The sequence below is a fragment of the Colias croceus genome, chromosome 8 (genome assembly GCF_905220415.1).
Source record: "Colias croceus chromosome 8, ilColCroc2.1".
NCBI lineage: Eukaryota > Metazoa > Arthropoda > Insecta > Lepidoptera > Pieridae > Colias > Colias croceus.
This window is the reverse complement of record NC_059544.1, coordinates 595,988-613,600: the sequence shown is the minus strand read 5'-3', so window position 1 is coordinate 613,600 and position 17,613 is coordinate 595,988. Positions and strand designations below refer to the sequence as shown.

At 32.7% G+C, this 17,613-nt stretch overlaps 5 protein-coding genes across 10 annotated transcripts in view; 2 read left to right on the top strand and 3 right to left on the bottom strand.

The window, feature by feature from the left end:
- Window positions 1-556: 556 nt before the first annotated feature.
- On the top strand, window positions 557-6,209 carry LOC123693689 (DDB1- and CUL4-associated factor 7). Its single transcript, XM_045638882.1, has 8 exons — window positions 557-672; window positions 848-968; window positions 1,106-1,208; window positions 1,724-1,859; window positions 2,229-2,479; window positions 3,282-3,407; window positions 3,933-4,114; window positions 4,781-6,209. Exons 2-8 carry the CDS (start codon window positions 904-906, stop codon window positions 4,977-4,979), a joined length of 1,062 nt encoding a protein of 353 aa, XP_045494838.1. The 5' UTR covers window positions 557-672; window positions 848-903; the 3' UTR covers window positions 4,980-6,209.
- A 1,113-nt stretch (window positions 6,210-7,322) lies between these two features.
- Window positions 7,323-10,127, bottom strand: LOC123693688 (ATPase family protein 2 homolog). The gene is made up of 2 exons (XM_045638881.1): window positions 9,696-10,127; window positions 7,323-9,446 (listed from the first exon to the last, which is right to left on the bottom strand). The coding sequence occupies exons 1-2, from the start codon at window positions 10,042-10,044 to the stop codon at window positions 7,552-7,554; spliced, it is 2,244 nt and encodes a 747-aa protein (XP_045494837.1). The 5' UTR covers window positions 10,045-10,127; the 3' UTR covers window positions 7,323-7,551.
- A 245-nt stretch (window positions 10,128-10,372) lies between these two features.
- Window positions 10,373-12,963, top strand: LOC123694075 (gamma-secretase subunit Aph-1). The gene is made up of 3 exons (XM_045639381.1): window positions 10,373-10,785; window positions 10,869-11,042; window positions 11,189-12,963. Exons 1-3 carry the CDS (start codon window positions 10,564-10,566, stop codon window positions 11,513-11,515), a joined length of 723 nt encoding a protein of 240 aa, XP_045495337.1. The 5' UTR covers window positions 10,373-10,563; the 3' UTR covers window positions 11,516-12,963.
- A 16-nt stretch (window positions 12,964-12,979) lies between these two features.
- On the bottom strand, window positions 12,980-14,076 carry LOC123694076. Its single transcript, XM_045639382.1, has 3 exons — window positions 13,900-14,076; window positions 13,717-13,827; window positions 12,980-13,484 (listed from the first exon to the last, which is right to left on the bottom strand). The coding sequence occupies exons 1-3, from the start codon at window positions 13,977-13,979 to the stop codon at window positions 13,286-13,288; spliced, it is 390 nt and encodes a 129-aa protein (XP_045495338.1). The 5' UTR covers window positions 13,980-14,076; the 3' UTR covers window positions 12,980-13,285.
- Window positions 14,077-15,998: 1,922 nt separating this feature from the next.
- LOC123694073 (embryonic polarity protein dorsal-like) overlaps window positions 15,999-17,613 on the bottom strand; it is a 42,542-nt gene continuing 40,927 nt past the window's right edge. For all 6 annotated transcript variants that reach the window (XM_045639375.1, XM_045639371.1, XM_045639372.1 and 3 more), the window contains 2 exons: window positions 17,140-17,472; window positions 15,999-16,934 (listed from right to left, as the gene is read on the bottom strand). In XM_045639375.1, coding sequence (XP_045495331.1) covers window positions 16,737-16,934; window positions 17,140-17,472 — 531 coding nt within the window. In that variant the 3' untranslated portion in view covers window positions 15,999-16,736. The remainder of the gene's footprint in view (window positions 16,935-17,139; window positions 17,473-17,613) is intronic.

The window sequence follows — 17,613 nt, the reverse complement described above, 5'->3', positions numbered from 1 at the left end:
CTGACTCATACCCATAAACCGGATCTAGTGCACCTACAATGAAAACAAATATGAAATACTATTACAATTAGGGTGGTGTTACTTCATAGATCACATTAAGTAGGTTGCGTAAAGCTCACAGTGGGTTAAAATATAAGAGTAGACCAACATAATAATACAATGCTTTTCTTTTATGATTATATTGATTTCTTTTATGATTTGAGAAACTATTTCGTTATAAAATACGTAGTATAGGTTCTTTATGAATTACGTGCTTATCTTACAATTTACCTGTTCTTTTTCAAAAGAATATTTGCATACTTTGGAAGTGCTTTGGAATATTTACCACTAACGCCATCTAGTAACTAACTTAATTTACTATTTTACACTCAATAGCATATTGAATTAGTTTTAATCATTGAAAAAGATAATACACATTTTTTAAGTTAAAGCAAACTAAATAGGTATTGTAAATGTTTATTATTTTTTAATTATCATGTAAGTGTGTAAAATCGATACATATGAAGGTACCTACGTAAAAAGAAACGGTGTCAATCCGCAACTGTCAAACGTTGTCATTTGACTTGTCAATATTAAGCACCCCAAATGATGCTAAATTTACATGTGATAAAAATATAAATAAAGCTTTTATTAGGCCAAGTTTAATATAAATCGTGATTTGAATGAAATCAGGTAATAAAACAAAGTGATATATGGACTTAATAAATCACAGATGCGTATTTTGTAATCTTTTACATGCGTGACCGAATAAATCGATTACCGCTCTGATAAACATTTGAAAACATGTAAATATTATAAGAAAAATTTCCAACACATTTAAATATTTAGAAATACTTTAAAATTTCAGCATAAATAAGTTCAGAGTTCGCTTCATTTGACGGCAGCATCATTTTCGATCCCAAAATGTCGATGCCACATAGCAGTTCAAGTACAACAAGCTCAAGTACAAAACGGAAAGAAATTTACAAGTAAGTGGTCTTATAAAACTGTCTCTTATGTATAATCGTTAACATTTAAGTGTAGAACCTGAGTTATTATGAAAATTTATTAGGTACTTATTGAACAATAATATTAAGGACTTCACATTTTTTTCTTAATATTTCAGATACCAAGCACCATGGCCTTTATACTCAATGAATTGGTCCGTGCGACCTGACAAGAGGTTTAGATTGGCTCTAGGAAGCTTTGTCGAAGAGTATAATAATAAGGTATTTTAAACATTGCATATTGAGAAATAATTACAATTTGTAAATACAAATTACTGTGACTAAAGTTGAAGGTTGAGGAAATTAATTATTTTTTGGATCATATTACGGAAGATCAGTGATAAAGTTATATAAAACACTAGCTGTGCTCTGTGGTTTTACCCGCAGTACTCAGCGCCTTCCTCGATAAATTAGCTCTCTTACACCGAAATAATTTTTCAAATTAGACCAGTAGTTCCTAAGATTCAAACAAACAAACAAACTCTTCAGCTTTTCAATATTAGTATAGATTACTTACTGCTAATGAAAATCCTTATAAGAATAGTTATTATAAATTGCATCCAGATTCAAAATTTATTAATAACAAATATTATAACACAACATCTTTATATTTGTAAGATATATTCAGAAGCTTTATTTTATCAAAAAAAATGTTATTCCAGTGACATAAGCTTTTTTATATGTATTTTATCTCAAACAGAATATAATATGCAATACGAATGCAATACAAATTACAGGTACAAATCATCTCGCTAGATGAAGAAACAAGCGAGTTCAGTGCAAAGAGCACATTTGACCACCCGTACCCCACCACCAAGATCATGTGGATACCAGACAGCAAGGGAGTTTATCCGGATCTTCTTGCTACTAGTGGTAAGTTATATGATTAATACTATAAGGAAGGAATTGGGGGGGTTTAAAAATTAAAAACAAAAATGTGACTGTTTTAATTTTTTTTTTTCCATTTTTAGGTGTTCAAAATTAGAGCTTTTTGTGTATATGTTTCTGAAATATTATTAAAAATGAAAACACCATCCATTGCTAAAACAGCATAACATAGATACTGCTTTCCGAATCGGTGGTAAATGTTAAAAATATGTAATGACAATTCAAAAGTGCTTCAAGCAGAAGTGTAATTGAATAAATAAATGTTTGAGTTTGAGTTTATTTCTTGTTTATATGAAGTATAATTTTTTGTTATATTGTGTATGTGCTGTGCAATAAATTGATTATTATTTTCAGGCGACTACCTTCGCATATGGCGAGCGGGCGAGCCGTACACGCTGTTCGAGTGTGTACTCAACAACAATAAGAATTCGGACTTCTGTGCACCCCTCACGTCCTTCGACTGGAACGAAGTGGACCCCAACCTCATCGGCACAAGCAGTATTGATACCACATGTACTATATGGGGCTTGGAGACTGGCCAGGTGCTCGGGCGGGTCAATGAAGTGTCCGGGCATGTGAAGACCCAGCTGATTGCTCATGATAAGGTTCTTAGAATATAATTATCTACTGTCTTAGGCTTTTTTTTAAGTGGGGAAATCTTCCAAAGATACCCACGGCCGGGAGGGAGCCGTGGGTTATGTCGGATTCTTACCGACTTAAACCCCACTGTGTTCCGTCGAGCCGCTTTGAAGATGGGGGCGCGGGTATTGGTTGGAATTCTTCCGCGACCTACTGTCTTAGGCCTATAGACCTTCTAACTACTAATGTTTATGGAACTATCGAAAAGAGTAATTTTTTATTGTGCTTTGATTGAAACAAATATACAGTATTGCTTTGAAATGTAGAATTTTTAAATAAGCTTATATTTTCCCTTGTGAATTAATAAAAATAAACCGAGAATTGTCAATTATAATTATGCTATTTGGTTGAAAATATAAAAAGTTAATTTGAGGTCTAAATAGATTGTTGAAATAGAGCCATAAAAATCTATAAATAGTTAACATTCATATACAATACACAGCTAGAAAATTATACCCCAAAAATTGTCTGAAGGAAAACTCTGCCATACGCGTCTAATAGGTAGAATTTTCTAATGAGCGTATACAATCGACTTAACATTACTATTAAATAAGATGTTAATTTGATTGAATGTTTTGTAAAGCACTCTTGAGATTTTTTAAAACCTTTTGATAGAAGACTGGGACTAATCGCTTACATAGTTATTTGTCTATGATATTTGGTGTTAGTTTAAAACCTACTCGTTTTGTAAAGTGTCTTTTCACAACTTTATAAAAGTTCACACGCATAAAAAAATGCTGAGTTTGATTTTTTTTCTTTTTTATTCAGGAAGTATACGACATAGCATTCAGTCGCGCGGGCGGTGGGCGCGACATGTTCGCATCAGTCGGTGCGGACGGCTCTGTTCGCATGTTCGACTTGCGCCATCTTGAGCACTCCACCATTATATACGAGGTTAGTGAAATTGTTTTTTCTGTAAATTATGGTGGTTGTCTAAAAAGTGAATTACATTAGCCAATTTGCCATATTTTTCGGCATTTATATTAGTTCTAACTAGGGAAAACAGGTTTTAACTAACAATATTTATTATACTAGGTTTGGCCCGTAGTTTTACTTACCCGCATTGCTCCGTTTGTATTGGGCTTAGCGTGACGATATTTAGCCTACATCCTGCCTCCATAAATGGACTATCTAACAGTGAAATAATTTTCCAAATCGTGTCCATGGTTCCTGAGGTTAACGCCTAAAAGTAAACAAAAAAAAACGACGTGTGGCACTCGGGGACTGCCGCGGTAAAGCATGCAAAGCATGCAATGCCTTCAAGCCACAGCTCCGCCCATCGGAGTGGGGAGCGTGAGGTTTTTTCGTTACGGAATTTCTCGATTCGGTCCCCACGCTCAAGGCCCGCGATAGAAGCTATGCAATACCTAAAAAAACTTTTTAGTTTTATAATATTAGTATAATATATTTAACCCCCAGGACCCCCAGCACACACCCCTCCTCCGTCTGGCCTGGAACAAGCAGGACCCGAACTACCTCGCCACGATAGCGATGGACGCGTGTGAAGTGATCATACTGGACGTGCGTGTGCCGTGCACGCCGGTCGCGAGGCTGAATAACCATAGAGCGTGTGTGAACGGCATCGCCTGGGCGCCGCATAGGTGAGGTGCAACTTGTTTTTGATAGATCTGTTTAATTTTTTTTTTTTTTAAGTGGAACTTCTTTATCGGGGTTGGAAAAAAATTTAGTGTAACATTTTTTCGTTACGCTGACATTTTTCCGTTACGCGCCATCTTTTTCTTATCCCTACCACGCGTGATTCGACGTATTTCTGTAAAGTTGCATATACACACGTAAGAAGTGAAAAAGTTATGGCCTTATTTTTAAAAAAATAATTTACATTTTTTTTTAAATAAGGCCATAAAGAAGGTTCACTTCTTACGTGTGTACACTAGTACACGCACACATTTTTTATTAGCTTGTGTCATAACTTTAAATAAAAGAAAGATTGTAAGGAATTGCTATTATTGAATTATCTGATATGATATTATGTCATGTCGTTTCAAGGAATTGGTAATAATTTTATTTTATTTAACTCGAAACACTTACGAGGTATTCACTTGCAGTATATGTTTTTTATTGAGTAATAATCGCGAAATACAAGTAATGAATAATTCAACATTTTGAAGCTATTTTTTTTTTTAAACAAAACTAGATCAATCATCTAAAATGTCACTCACTGTTTGACTCACTTAAATTTATTTGAAAAGATTTTCATGTAAATAACAGACTCAGATAACTAAAACAATGTATTTATCACCTCCCAGCTCCTGCCACATTTGCACAGCTGGTGACGACCACCAAGCGCTAATCTGGGACATACAGCAGATGCCCCGCGCTATAGAGGACCCCATACTCGCGTACACCGCTGCAGAGGGGGAGGTCAACCAGATACAGTGGGGGGCAACACAGCCTGATTGGATCGCGATATGCTATAACCGACATACGGAGATTTTGAGGGTTTAAGGTTGGGGAGGATAGTTTGTGTTTTGGACTGTCCCAAATAAAATGTAAAATAGTGTTAAACTGCTATAACATATGATAATTTTGATGGTTAAAAGCAATAAGGCTTTCATTTTGTCTCCCGTTTGAATATCCAACTAATAGTACCTATACTACTCGGAGGGGGAGGTCAAAAGGATACAGTGGGGGGCAACCCAGCCTGATTGGATCGCAATATATTACAACCGACATACGGAAATTTTGAGGGTTTAAAGATGGGGAAGATAGTGGTTTAAGATTTGGACCACCTGCAATGTCGAAAAATATGTAATAAGCCTGCTATAGCCTATAATAGACAGGGAAATATTGAGGATTTAAGGGTCGAGAAGATAAGATATGACCCCCTTTAAGCGTGACCCCTTGCGTACTAAAAATGTCCGAGATTGTGCTAGCCTGCTATAACATGTAACATGCATACGGAAATATTGAGTTGTACGGTATACGGAAGTATTGGTTTAAGGGTCGGGAAGATAGTTTTGGACCCCCTGTGATCTAAAATATCGGAGAAGTGTTAAACTGCTATAACATACGGAAATATTGAAAGTTTAAAGCAATAATGCGTTCTATTGGACCCCTTTTGATACATAAATGAACAACTAATCTGCTTTAACAGACGTACGGGAATTTTTAGGGTTCAAGTGAAACACATTTTTGACAGTTTTGGCTAAAGTTTAGTTTACTTGAAATTTAAATGTCCAAATGTATAACTTTTGACCCTCTTTGACGATCCATAAATTTTCAAGGGATAAAGCGATTTATGATTGACATGACATTTTTTTGAGCTCTAACATTTATTTATTCAACTAGACCTCGTTTGAAGCGCTTTTGAACATAATGAAATATTTTGGGATATAAATCTCATTATAATCAAATAAATCGATCCCTTTTGACATTTAAAAAATTGAATTAGGACGTGGTTAAGTAAAAATGTCAAATACCCTATAATAACTTAATGTCAATAATTAAGTTCCAAATGTTTGTGTCCAATACCTAGTAAGATCATCACAAATAAGAGAAAAAAACTTTACATTTAAATACTTTGCATTGTAAAATCGAATCAATATCGACGATCCATTTTTGTGTGTTCTTGTATACTAAAAAAAAGAAATAATTTAAGTTTACTGGACACAAAAATAGCATTTATAATGAAATGTTACCATATTTACATTCTTTAAGGTCGATTTTTCAAATATGTTTTTTGACAATAAATGTTCAATCTGTCTCTTTTATTTTCAATAATGTGAGATGACAAGATGTGTATCTTTCGAATACATTTCTTGGACGTTGAAAAATCGACCTTAAAGACAAAAGCGTAAGTTTGACTTTGTATTGTTTTCATCTCAATATAATAAAATTTTTAGAGCATAAATGGATAATGTTTAAGACTGATTGGCGTTTAGTGTTGTTGAAGGTTGCGAAATTATTTTGTGTTGACTGTGCGTTTGTAAACTGACCAGATTCTTGTGAAAACAATGGAAAAGGTTTTCAAATAAGAGGTAATTATTGTGGTAGTCACAATCCTGTTGTTTGCCATTGTAATATATTTGAGTCTGGCCGGTTTACAAAATAGTCAAACTGCGAGTAGGTAAGTTATAAACAATTGTAAATTATAACTTTTATATTATGCAATAATATGATAATTTATATTATATAGAATAGAATTAGCGATTTCTCTGTATTCTTTATCACTCTAAGCTTCTTTTTCTATAGAAATCTTAAATATGTGATAGCATTTAAGTTTGTAGACAACTGTATTTTTTTTCAAGCAGTTTATGGTCATTTTTCGGGTTACCATTTCAATAAAAAGAACCGAGACAAATGTACCAATTCGTAGATAAAATATACTGTATCTCCGATTGTTGCGTTAGTTTTTTATACTTTAGATTAAAATTATTTTATGGCAACATTGATATTGATAGCCATTGATTTTCAAGACAAAACTGAGATGGCAATCATATAATATGTATCTCGATATTTTACATTTTTCTTGAATCTGGTATGAAACAAATTATGATGGAAAATATATTTTTTATGTTATAAATTCTCAAAATGTGAATAATAATGGTTAGGTTCTCTTCTCGTATTGATTTGTGATACACAAAAAAATATGGCCAATATTTCATAACCAATAATTTGATGGTATTATTTTTTGAGCATAAAGTATATGATATTTCGCCATTGGCAGGAAATAATCATAAAATGATGGCTTGCAAATATCAATGTTCAAATAGGAAGCTCAGTTGGCAGATTATGCTCTGCTTTTGTTAAGGTAAATAAAATAGCATATAGATTTAGGTTAATTTATTTATATACAAGTATAAACATTTCTTACAGAATAAATACATTTTTAAAATGATATTGCTTTTATTTTTAATATAAAAAATAATATGTTAGTTGTATTGTAATAGCTATATCGTATGTATAAATTGAGAATAGAGAGGAACTGCAAACTTTATGAGGTAGAGGACTTTCTTAAAATATAGGCTAAGTAATAACATTTATATTTATACATATACATTATACATATTTAAATATATTAACTCGATCTTTGTCCTGACGCAAATTGTTCGTATATATCCAATAACGATTGAGGCGTTCTCGGTTTAAAATCTCGTTTCGACAGGATATTTTCGAAATGCTCCATACATACAGCAGGACATTCTAGATCTTTCTCTAACGCTTGCAAAGCCGCCTCATGACACAAAGCTTGTATCTCCGCTCCCGAGAATCCCTCAGTTTTCGTTGCAAGAATATGCGAATTAACATCGTCACTTATACTCATTTTACATAATTTCAATTCTATTATCTGTAATCTCGTTTCAAAATCAGGTAATGGCACGTAGATTAACCTATCCAATCTTCCCGGTCGGAGAAGTGCCGCATCCATTCTATCTGGTCTGTTCGTAGCTGCAAGTATTGTCACAGATTTCAGGGGCACTACACCATCTAACTCTGTGAGCAATTGCGCTAACACCCTTTCATGTACACCAGCTTCTCCGGCCCCCCTTTCGCCGCCAATCGCGTCCATTTCATCAAAGAATATGATCGATGGAGCAACTTGACGCGCTTTCGTAAATAAATCGCGTACAGCACGCTCAGATTCGCCCACAAACTTCGAGAATAATTCTGGGCCCTTAATTGATAGGAAGTTCAGGCCGCTTTCAGTCGCCAATGCTTTCGCGATCATAGTTTTCGAACACCCTGGAGGTCCGTACAAGAGAACGCCAGCTGGTGGTCGTATTCCTAATCTTAGGAAGCTCTCTGCGTGTTTCAATGGCCATTCGACTGCTTGACGTAACTTTAGTTTTAAATCATCCATGCCTCCAATATCTGACCATCTTACATTTGGTATTTCAATTAGTAATTCCCTCATTGCGCTTGGTCTCACGATTGTTAGAGCAGTTATCAAGTCGTCCTTTTCTATAAATTCGCTCCTTCTTTTAATACACTTGAGGGATGCTTGTGTACACAAGTTGACCATATCAGCGGCCACATAACCATGAGCTAGATCAGATATAGCATCTATATCGTGAGAAGATATTTTATTAGGTAGTTCCTTAAGCAGAGCATATAAAATTTCCTTCCTTCGTATTCTGTCTGGTACTGATACCTCTATTTCCTTATCCAATCGCCCAAATCGTCGTAACATAGGATCAATGGCATCTGGCTTTCTTGTTGTGGCCAGAATAAAGACCTGACTATTTTCTTCATGCAAACTATCTAATAATGCTACAAAAGCTGAAGTAACCCGCCGTTCTTGCTCCGTGCTTCCAGCAGAGCGTCTTGGACATATAGTCTCTATCTCATCTACTAAAACTATACATGGTTCATTATCTATGGCTTGGGCAAATAGCTTTTTCATAGAAGCTTCAGTTTCACCAAAATACTTGCTGAATATCGTAGGCCCATTGATTTCAACATGATTGCAATTCAAATTGTCAATTAAATATTTACATATAGCCGTTTTTCCTATACCAGAATGGCCATACAGTAAAAGTCCTCTGGTGGGTTGAAAATTAGCTGCAAATCCTTCTGTATTAAAGGATATTTGTATTAAAGTTTTAATTTCATCTATAATATCATCAACACCACCTATAACATGCGTTTTCTTTTTAACTTTTTGGGCAGTTTTCTTTTCAATACTCCACAATGTATCGTCAGACAGAACAAACCAAGGGTGAGCATCAGTTTGCTGCTTTGATTTCACATTCAAAACTTCTATTTCCAATTTTTTTCCAAAATAATAATATACAATTATACTTCCAATGCAGGCATAATAGTTTTTAAAGTTCTCCTTTAAAATATCTGCTATATCTGTGTCTATTTTATGATTTCTGATCTTAACACATATATTGGAAGCCTTAGGAACATCGGCTTGCAAGACGGACACACTTACTTTCTTGTTATCACTGCACCAACCTCCTGTGAGATCTGTAATCAAAGTCAGTTCTGTTATTCTCTGCCAGCCTGCCTGTCTATATTTGACTGGGGTAATCTTAGAATACTTAACCAATTTGAATTGGACTTTTAATGGAATGTAGTGTTTACGACAGAATATGTACAGGGTCCGGTCTCCTAACCGAAAGAAGACGAAGGTACAGCTTACAGAAACCTTTTTAATAAACTAAGACTTGTATATCAATACTTTTCAATAATTATTGTTACACATAAAAAGATTACCTGCAGCAGGGAGAATGACTGCAGCTGGAGAAGATGCTTTGGACGGCCACATACGTTTCAATATAGTTGGAGCACCGTCTTTCTTCAGCTCCAATGGTCTACCGATCACAGCTCCTATTAAGGTCCCTGCTGACGGGTGTATCAACACTGCATTCCTCGGAGCATTATCAGGCAGTGCACTACTACGTTCTAGCCAAGAAAATAATTGCCCGTTTTCAATATATGGACATTTTATTTGATCTTTCTCACAACCTAGTTCGATATGAATATTTTTATCATTTGACAGAACATTGCAATTACATTTCTCGCACTCCGCCCATAAGGTTTTTTTGGCTTGTTTTGGGGGCATTTTCACTAGAAATTTGTTGAAATACACTGTGGCATAGTAATTTGAAAAATTTCAGGGTTACTTTTTTATAGGGTTATGTTTTTTTTATGTCAACTGTCAAAAAATAAAAATAGAACGAAACAGAACTGCGTTCAATTATTTTGCGCGTTTTTACTTTGCCTTATTACAATAACAATTTACAACATCAAATTTCATGTTTTATAATAGATATAAACACACTTACAAAGTTCTATACTATTTTACGATAAAGTTTTGGGATAAGTGAACGAAGTGACGAAAACATCTTGTAGGTATGTACTTAATGAGTTGTCATTGGATTGACATTTGACAATGACAGTTTGTTTTATGTTTTAATTTTTATTAGTCATAAATTGTTTTATAAATAAAATAAATATAAACAAGGGTCTTCACATTTAAAAACTAACACAAAATTTATCACTTCTATACCAGTGAATTTATTAACGTGCTCTACGTGATATCTCTTTAACTTCGTCTGGGTTTCAAGATTCCACTTTCACGATGACTCTTGCAGAGTTTTTCAGCTGTTCCCTGCTAGCTTTTGGTCCACCAATAGCGATGTTTGCTTTAACGATAGCTAAAGATCCAGTGAGAATCATAATAATGATAGCAGCGGCATTTTTCTGGTTATTATCATTTTTACTCTCGTCTGTTATTTGGTACATTGTATCACCGTTACGAACATATTTAGCATTTGGAATGGTATTTGCCGTCTTATTTCAGGTAAATATGATTGTTTTATTAAATATTTTTAGTTATTTAGAGCTATTTCGTCCATTTTTCATATATTTTTTTTTTGTTTTTAGGAAGGTTTCCGGTATTGTATATATTTATTGTTGAGAAAGACAGAAGCTGGTCTCAAAGAAATATCAGAAAACCATGAAATTAGCAAACATAAGTTGGAAATGGCGTATGTCTCTGGTCTTGGATTTGGCATTATGAGTGGTGCTTTTGCACTTGTCAATGTATTGGCAGATTCGGTAAGTATTTTTGTAGTTGATATTATATTCATTATGACGTTTTCCCGATCATTGTCTTAAATCAAACCCTTATTAATTTTAATAAAATATTTGGCAATTTCACAGTTGAAATAAAAGTCATAAATTAAATACATTTAATTTTACAGATTGGGCCAGGCACTCTAGGACTTCAAAGTGGAACAGAATTCTTCTTCGTCACCAGTGCAGCCATGACTCTCTGTATGATCCTCCTCAACACATTCTGGAGTGTCATATTCTTCAATGGACTAGACGAGAAAAACTATAAAAAGGTTTTATGGGTTGTCGGCTCGCATTTCTTTGTTTCTGCTCTTAGCTTGTTAAATAGAAAAGAGTTGTATATCGCTACTATTTTGCCCTCGTATATAGTTCTCTTAGTGACTGCAGTGTTAGCATTTAAATGTGCGGGAGGATATGTTGGTACTCTTCTACACACATTTACTAATAAGCCTTAGTGTAGAACATTGTGACTTTATTTTTACCCATTGAGATGATAAATAATAATAATTAATTAATTTGTTAACTAACACCCCAGTTGCTTGGTCCCTTGATTTGGTAACTCTATTTAAAATACAATGAAAATGTTACTGCAGACAAACAAGACATCAGTGCTTTATATGCAATGCTTAAATATATATTTACAGCTTATAGCTGTTATAAGCTTAAGTACCAAATATAGATTTTATTTCTGATTGCTGTTGTCACAAAGAATTCTTACAAGTTATTTTTTAATTTGCTATTACTAAATGCATATGTATATTGTATATCATAGAATTCATAGAATATAATGTAATTGTCTCAATTATGAAATTATCTAGGCATGGAATAAAATTGAGACTTCCAAAAATAATTAGGCATTTACAGAATTACTACATACTAATACTGTATTGTAACTCATTAAATTGGCAGAATGTTGTCACTTTATCAGGGACATTAAAAATATCTAGAATGATGTGCAGGTCATAAAAGACTGATATTGTCAAATAATTTTAATTATTTCATTGTGTAGTAATAATAATAGTAATTGGAAGCTAGTATTGATTTTATTGTTCAGTGAACTATATTGTTTACATAGCTTAATTTAGATTGTTAAGTATGTACTACACTTCACATAATATAATATATAATCCATAATATGTTGGTTTTCACATAGATTTACTATTATATTTATGTGAAAAGTTAGTAATGACAAGAAATTTTTGTTAACTATGAGAATGTAACAAATATTACATGAAAAATCAAATCTTACCCTGTTAAAAGTTTCAGTTCTTTTTACATTTACATGCTTCTCTCCCAATGATTTTATTTACATAACTATATATAAATAATTCATCTTTTATTTTATTTATTTATTATTCACAAATGTTTTCTAACTACATAATAACTACAGATAGATAGGTTTCAGTGTTTAAATTACTCTAATAAATTGTATGGCCTTGCCTCTTTACCTAAGTAATGGGTTTTGTAAAAAATATCTAAATGTAAGAAAATAAATCATAAAAATGAAATTCAATAGATTTTTTAATGTTAGTAAATGGTAGTACAGTGTTGCCAAAACTTTCCCTATGTGTAATATGCATAACCTTTCATTTAAAATGTTATTTTTCATTGTGTATCTAAGAAAATTTTCTTTATAAATGAAATTTGTCTTATTTCTCAATATCAATAAATATTAACGAGGTCACCATGATTGTGTTTTAAAATTATTGAAGAATTGTAGTATAAAAGGATCTCTGTTTAAATAAAAGTCGATTGTATGTAATTATATTAATTTATTTAATGAAATCACATCATTCCTTAGAGATAAGATTGGACGGAATACTTCATAATAATGAAGGCACTGTATATACTTTAGATTACCTACTTAAATAATGCTCTTTTTAATAAAATATTTAAAAACTAATCATCTTCTTTTTTTATATCCTGTCACCCAGAAACTTGAACTAAAACTATTTTCTAGCGTTTTTAAGATAAGCAAGAAAACAGAAGAGTGTATAAAAAAAGTTATTATTTGTGTTCATTCTTCATTGTGCCAAGTTCATCATATACAACTTCATAATTTCACAATTTTCTGGTCTAGAAATACATAATCTAAGAAAAAAATTAAGTTGGTCTTGTCATATGATTGCTCAAACTATAACATACAACTTAACAAATAAATATCTGAAAATGATTCTAATCATTTCATGGTACCTACGTAAATAAAGTAATATTGTGTTATAAAACTAAGATTCATCACACTCTTCAGCAAGTTGTGTGAGTAAGGAATCAATTGTCCACACAGTATCAGCAGAATCTGACTCTTCTGGAGATATATACGACTTTAGAACTTCTAAAGCTGCTTCTACACCTTCCACAGATCCAGATATACCTCCTCCAACTTCAGCCAGAGTGTATGCAGTTTCTTTGTCCTTTCTGTCTGACCTGAATTTAAAAATATTAACATTTATTATTGATACCTAGATTACTGTATTATGTATACCTAAGAATTAAGTCTTGACTAGAAAGTTATAGTTTGGTTTATTAATTATTTATTTAAAATTTTAAACTTTAGAATTTCTTTAAAAACGCTCAATCTTTGTAAACCACATTTAAATTTTAAAACAGAGCCATAAACCCTGAACCGTTCCTTGATCCCGATTAAATGTATACTTACGCTGGTGGTTTCGATAACTCTTTTTCAAACATATCCTGTAAGTCATCTAGATCCGGAAGAGTCGGTATATCGTCTAATGATTCTGGAGACTTCTTGGGAATAACAAATTCCCTGTAAAAATTATACTTTTAGTAGTAAGATCTAGGAGTAGTATTTTTGATTTCTCACATATTATTTTATTACTTTGACTGTATTGGTACGCCTTCTGTCCACACGCCGACTTTACGAGGCTCAGGAACTTTAAAATTGTTGGATTCTGTCATTATATTTCAGAAGATTTAATTCCTTCTGTGTTTCTAATTTATTTGTTTACTTTTTGCAAATTTATTTTTGTTTTGTTTGAATTGAAATTTGAATGACAATTTATGTCATATTCAAGTATTGACAGAGTGACAGACGACATTTTTTAAGTTATTACTACAATGAAAAAATGTACAAGCAACACAACACAAATAATTATTTAGAAGTAAAGGGAAGCGAGTAGTCCTGTGGAGTCACAGTGTGGAGTAGTCTCTCTCACAGAGCAAGTGTCTCTCTAAAATCTACCCAAGAATCTACCTATATACCAATAATAAAATTGGAGTGTCAGATTTTAATATTAAAAAAACGGCTTTTTACTAAATAGTAAATGCATATCCCTTCATCTTTTCATAATATCCGGATGAAAAACGATGGGTATTTAAAGGGTATTTAGACCAAAATGGTAATTTTTAAAATATTTGTCTGTCTGTTTGTTGATTGTTCCGGCTAATTTTTAAAACGGCTGGATTGATTTTGACGGACAGATAGCTGGATTGGATATTTTGAAAATGTAGAAGGCCTTCTGGCTAACATTGAGAGACACCACACAAAAATAAAAAAAAGCCGCTTTCGTAAATTGTCATGATTGGACTAGGGACCTTCCTCTGCGCTACCCACAGGCGCTACCCGTGATAAATTCCCATAGATGGCGCTATCAGTGTTAATTTGTGGTTAATTTCCTTCACATAATAATATATACGTGTAAATTCGCACTCTTATTATTGTAGGTACATAAAAAATGTAATAGCTGGTAATAGCCTTTTTTGTTGAATAACCATTCTTCAATAAGATAAGGGTAATAATTAAAACAAAAAATTCTTTTAGACCATATTTTTATTTCTTTTTAAAGAATAAAAAACTCATAACAGCTCACATTTGATGCGATTACATCTTATATTATTGCACTTTATCCTAAATATTTAAAATTAACATAGTGTCACTGCAATTTTACATACACCTATAATTTTGAATTTAATTTGTGATGTTTAGTTGATATGTTATTGTAAAGATTCTTGATATGTAGTACATATTTATAAATAACCCAAACAATTTGGTAAGCAACAGGCAAAATGCTCTATATTCACAAAGAATTTTTATTATGAATTTTACTCTAACATAAATGTCTACAAATAATAACAATATTTAAAAATAGCCTTGTGTAAGTTACTGTTAACAATAATAAATGGTATAATCATAATGTCAGAATGTATATAAGTATATGAAGTTTTAATATTAATGTGACAGAAATATGAGATCCCATATTATACAATATTCATATATTAAAATTAAATTATGTGAGTGAAGTCCCATGTCCCCAAGTGGGGTAAGGGGCAGATGCATTATACATCTGTTTCACTGATCGATTTTCTTTAGAGACAAGTAGGTGATCAGCCTTCTGTGTCCTACCAGACCATTATTTTTTTCGTCTCCACCGGGAATCGAACCCAGGAGCCCTCGGTGCTACACTTACGCGTCAACCACTGTACCAAGGAGGCGGTCAAAAATAATTATGTACTTTCTTGAAATTTTATATAATATCTTATCTAACTTATATAAGTGCCAATCTCATTAAATTTCATGTTTTTAAACACATCACAACAATACATAGATACAATTAATTTTTTAATTAATCATTGATGTATTTTGAAATTACATATTCTGACAATGGATTTGAAGTAGGTATTTTTGGTTTATTATTGAATGCAAGGAATTAACTTTAGAAATTAATTTTATATTGTAATAATGAAATTAATAAGTATTTAATAATATTAAAATGCTTTCATCCATTTAATATGTTTTTTTCAAAATACACAGGTCAATCCAGTTTCATTTTTTAGAAACAAGTTGAAAGATATTAACTTTCCAATAGTCATTTCTAATCTAGTAGAAATGGTATTGGTATTATTAATAATTATTTGCTCATTTTTGCTTTTGTCAAATATAATTTCATATTTTCATATTATAATAAATTAACATCTAAGTCATCTCATAATTTTACATATTTTATTTTACAAAATAAAATTACATCATTTTTGTTCAATTTTCATGTAATTATAGTAAATTATCTGACCCTAGATGTCCTATTATTGGCTGAACTGTAAAATGGGCAAATTTTGTAAAGATTCCCAATTTCATAATATAATGAATTAAATTAATATAATGTGACCAATGGGAATGGGCATTATTTTTATAAAATATATCAATCAGGAGCCAAATGTTCTTTCTCGACATTCTCTCAGTAGATAAGTTTTAAAGAGAAAGTAAAACAATCTAGGGCGAGTCAGCCAATGGATAGATAACCAATTACTATTATAAACGACAAAATTAAAAATTTGCCATATAAAAAATTAGACTTGTATTTTTTTGTAATCCCTCAAATTCCATTCTTATTTCTAACACTGACATTGCTTATTTCCTAATTGTGTCTCTTTCTAACTAAACACTATAATATCCACAATAGTTTAATACAAAAAATCTCTAAAAAGTTTTATTCTCGTCAACACTATAACCATGCAAGTCCACGATTCACAAAATAGTCTTATCACTAACTATATTTTCACCTTCATAGCATAAGTGTTATTTCATAGTATTAGTTCTATTACATCCATACTTCCGAGCCACTAAGTCCATAATTGCACATTAACATCTTCACTTTACTTCAGAATTCATTACACATTATAATATTGAATACACTGTTTTTATAACACAGTCACTTTTCACTATGACGGGTACAACTCGCTAGTAGATAGCCTGTTGAGGCTATCACTAAGGTCTGGCCCTCTGTTCTGAGCGGGCAACAGGGACACCAGCCCGGAGAGGTCTGCGGAGAGCAGCTGGATGTCCTCTCGGTCCATGAGGAGGCTGGTGATCGACGGGTTGTCGCTCACTGTCTCCATCAGATCTTGTTGAGGCATTTGCTGGAGTGAAAATAGTAATTATAATAAAATTAATAGAAATTTTAAAGATAAAGTTGTTCTAGTATCAAATATTATTTACTTATGTAGCAATTATAATATTAAATGTAGGAATATCCACGTATATATCCAAGCATAAAATATAAAAATAAAAGTTAACATTATCAAATAACCCATAATGCATTAAAATTAAAAACACAAATGTTACCTGATTTTGCACCTGTTGCGGGGCCATATTATGGCCTATGTGGGTCAGATTCGGGGAGACATGCCCCAAAGTGGTCATCTGGTGCATATTCGGCGATATGGCCCCGTGCATCGGCGATATTGGGGACATAACTTGCGCCATAGGCGAAGCTCTCATCATCGGAGACGTTGGGCCCATCGGGGACATCTGCATGTTTGGGGACATGGACGCATCGTTCGGGGACATCGTTGGGACGCTTGGGGACAATTGCGTGTAGTTCTGGCCCCATTGCACGTCTTGGTACGGCTGTATGTGACTAGGTCCAGCTAGGGGCACGTTTTGCATGTTCCATTGCTGAAATATCGATGAAAATAGTTATTTTCTTTAATATTTATACTCTATTAAACAAGAAAAATTTTTTTTTATATTTATTCTCCAATAAAAACGTTACGTAATAAGAAAACACCATTTGAATTAGTCACAAATAGCATTGGA

Coding starts and splice junctions, on each gene's coding strand:
- LOC123693689 (XM_045638882.1), top strand. CDS start 904: ATGTCGATGCCACATAGCAGTTCAAGTACAACAAGCTCAAGTACAAAA. Junction 969..1,105: donor AAACGGAAAGAAATTTACAA/GTAAGTGGTCTT, acceptor TTAATATTTCAG/ATACCAAGCACCATGGCCTT. Junction 3,408..3,932: donor ACTCCACCATTATATACGAG/GTTAGTGAAATT, acceptor TTTAACCCCCAG/GACCCCCAGCACACACCCCT.
- LOC123693688 (XM_045638881.1), bottom strand. CDS start 10,044: ATGCCCCCAAAACAAGCCAAAAAAACCTTATGGGCGGAGTGCGAGAAA. Junction 9,447..9,695: donor AGTCATTCTCCCTGCTGCAG/GTAATCTTTTTA, acceptor CTTTGATTACAG/ATCTCACAGGAGGTTGGTGC.
- LOC123694075 (XM_045639381.1), top strand. CDS start 10,564: ATGACTCTTGCAGAGTTTTTCAGCTGTTCCCTGCTAGCTTTTGGTCCA. Junction 10,786..10,868: donor TATTTGCCGTCTTATTTCAG/GTAAATATGATT, acceptor TTTTGTTTTTAG/GAAGGTTTCCGGTATTGTAT. Junction 11,043..11,188: donor TCAATGTATTGGCAGATTCG/GTAAGTATTTTT, acceptor TTAATTTTACAG/ATTGGGCCAGGCACTCTAGG.
- LOC123694076 (XM_045639382.1), bottom strand. CDS start 13,979: ATGACAGAATCCAACAATTTTAAAGTTCCTGAGCCTCGTAAAGTCGGC. Junction 13,828..13,899: donor GGCGTACCAATACAGTCAAA/GTAATAAAATAA, acceptor TAATTTTTACAG/GGAATTTGTTATTCCCAAGA. Junction 13,485..13,716: donor GAGTTATCGAAACCACCAGC/GTAAGTATACAT, acceptor TTTTAAATTCAG/GTCAGACAGAAAGGACAAAG.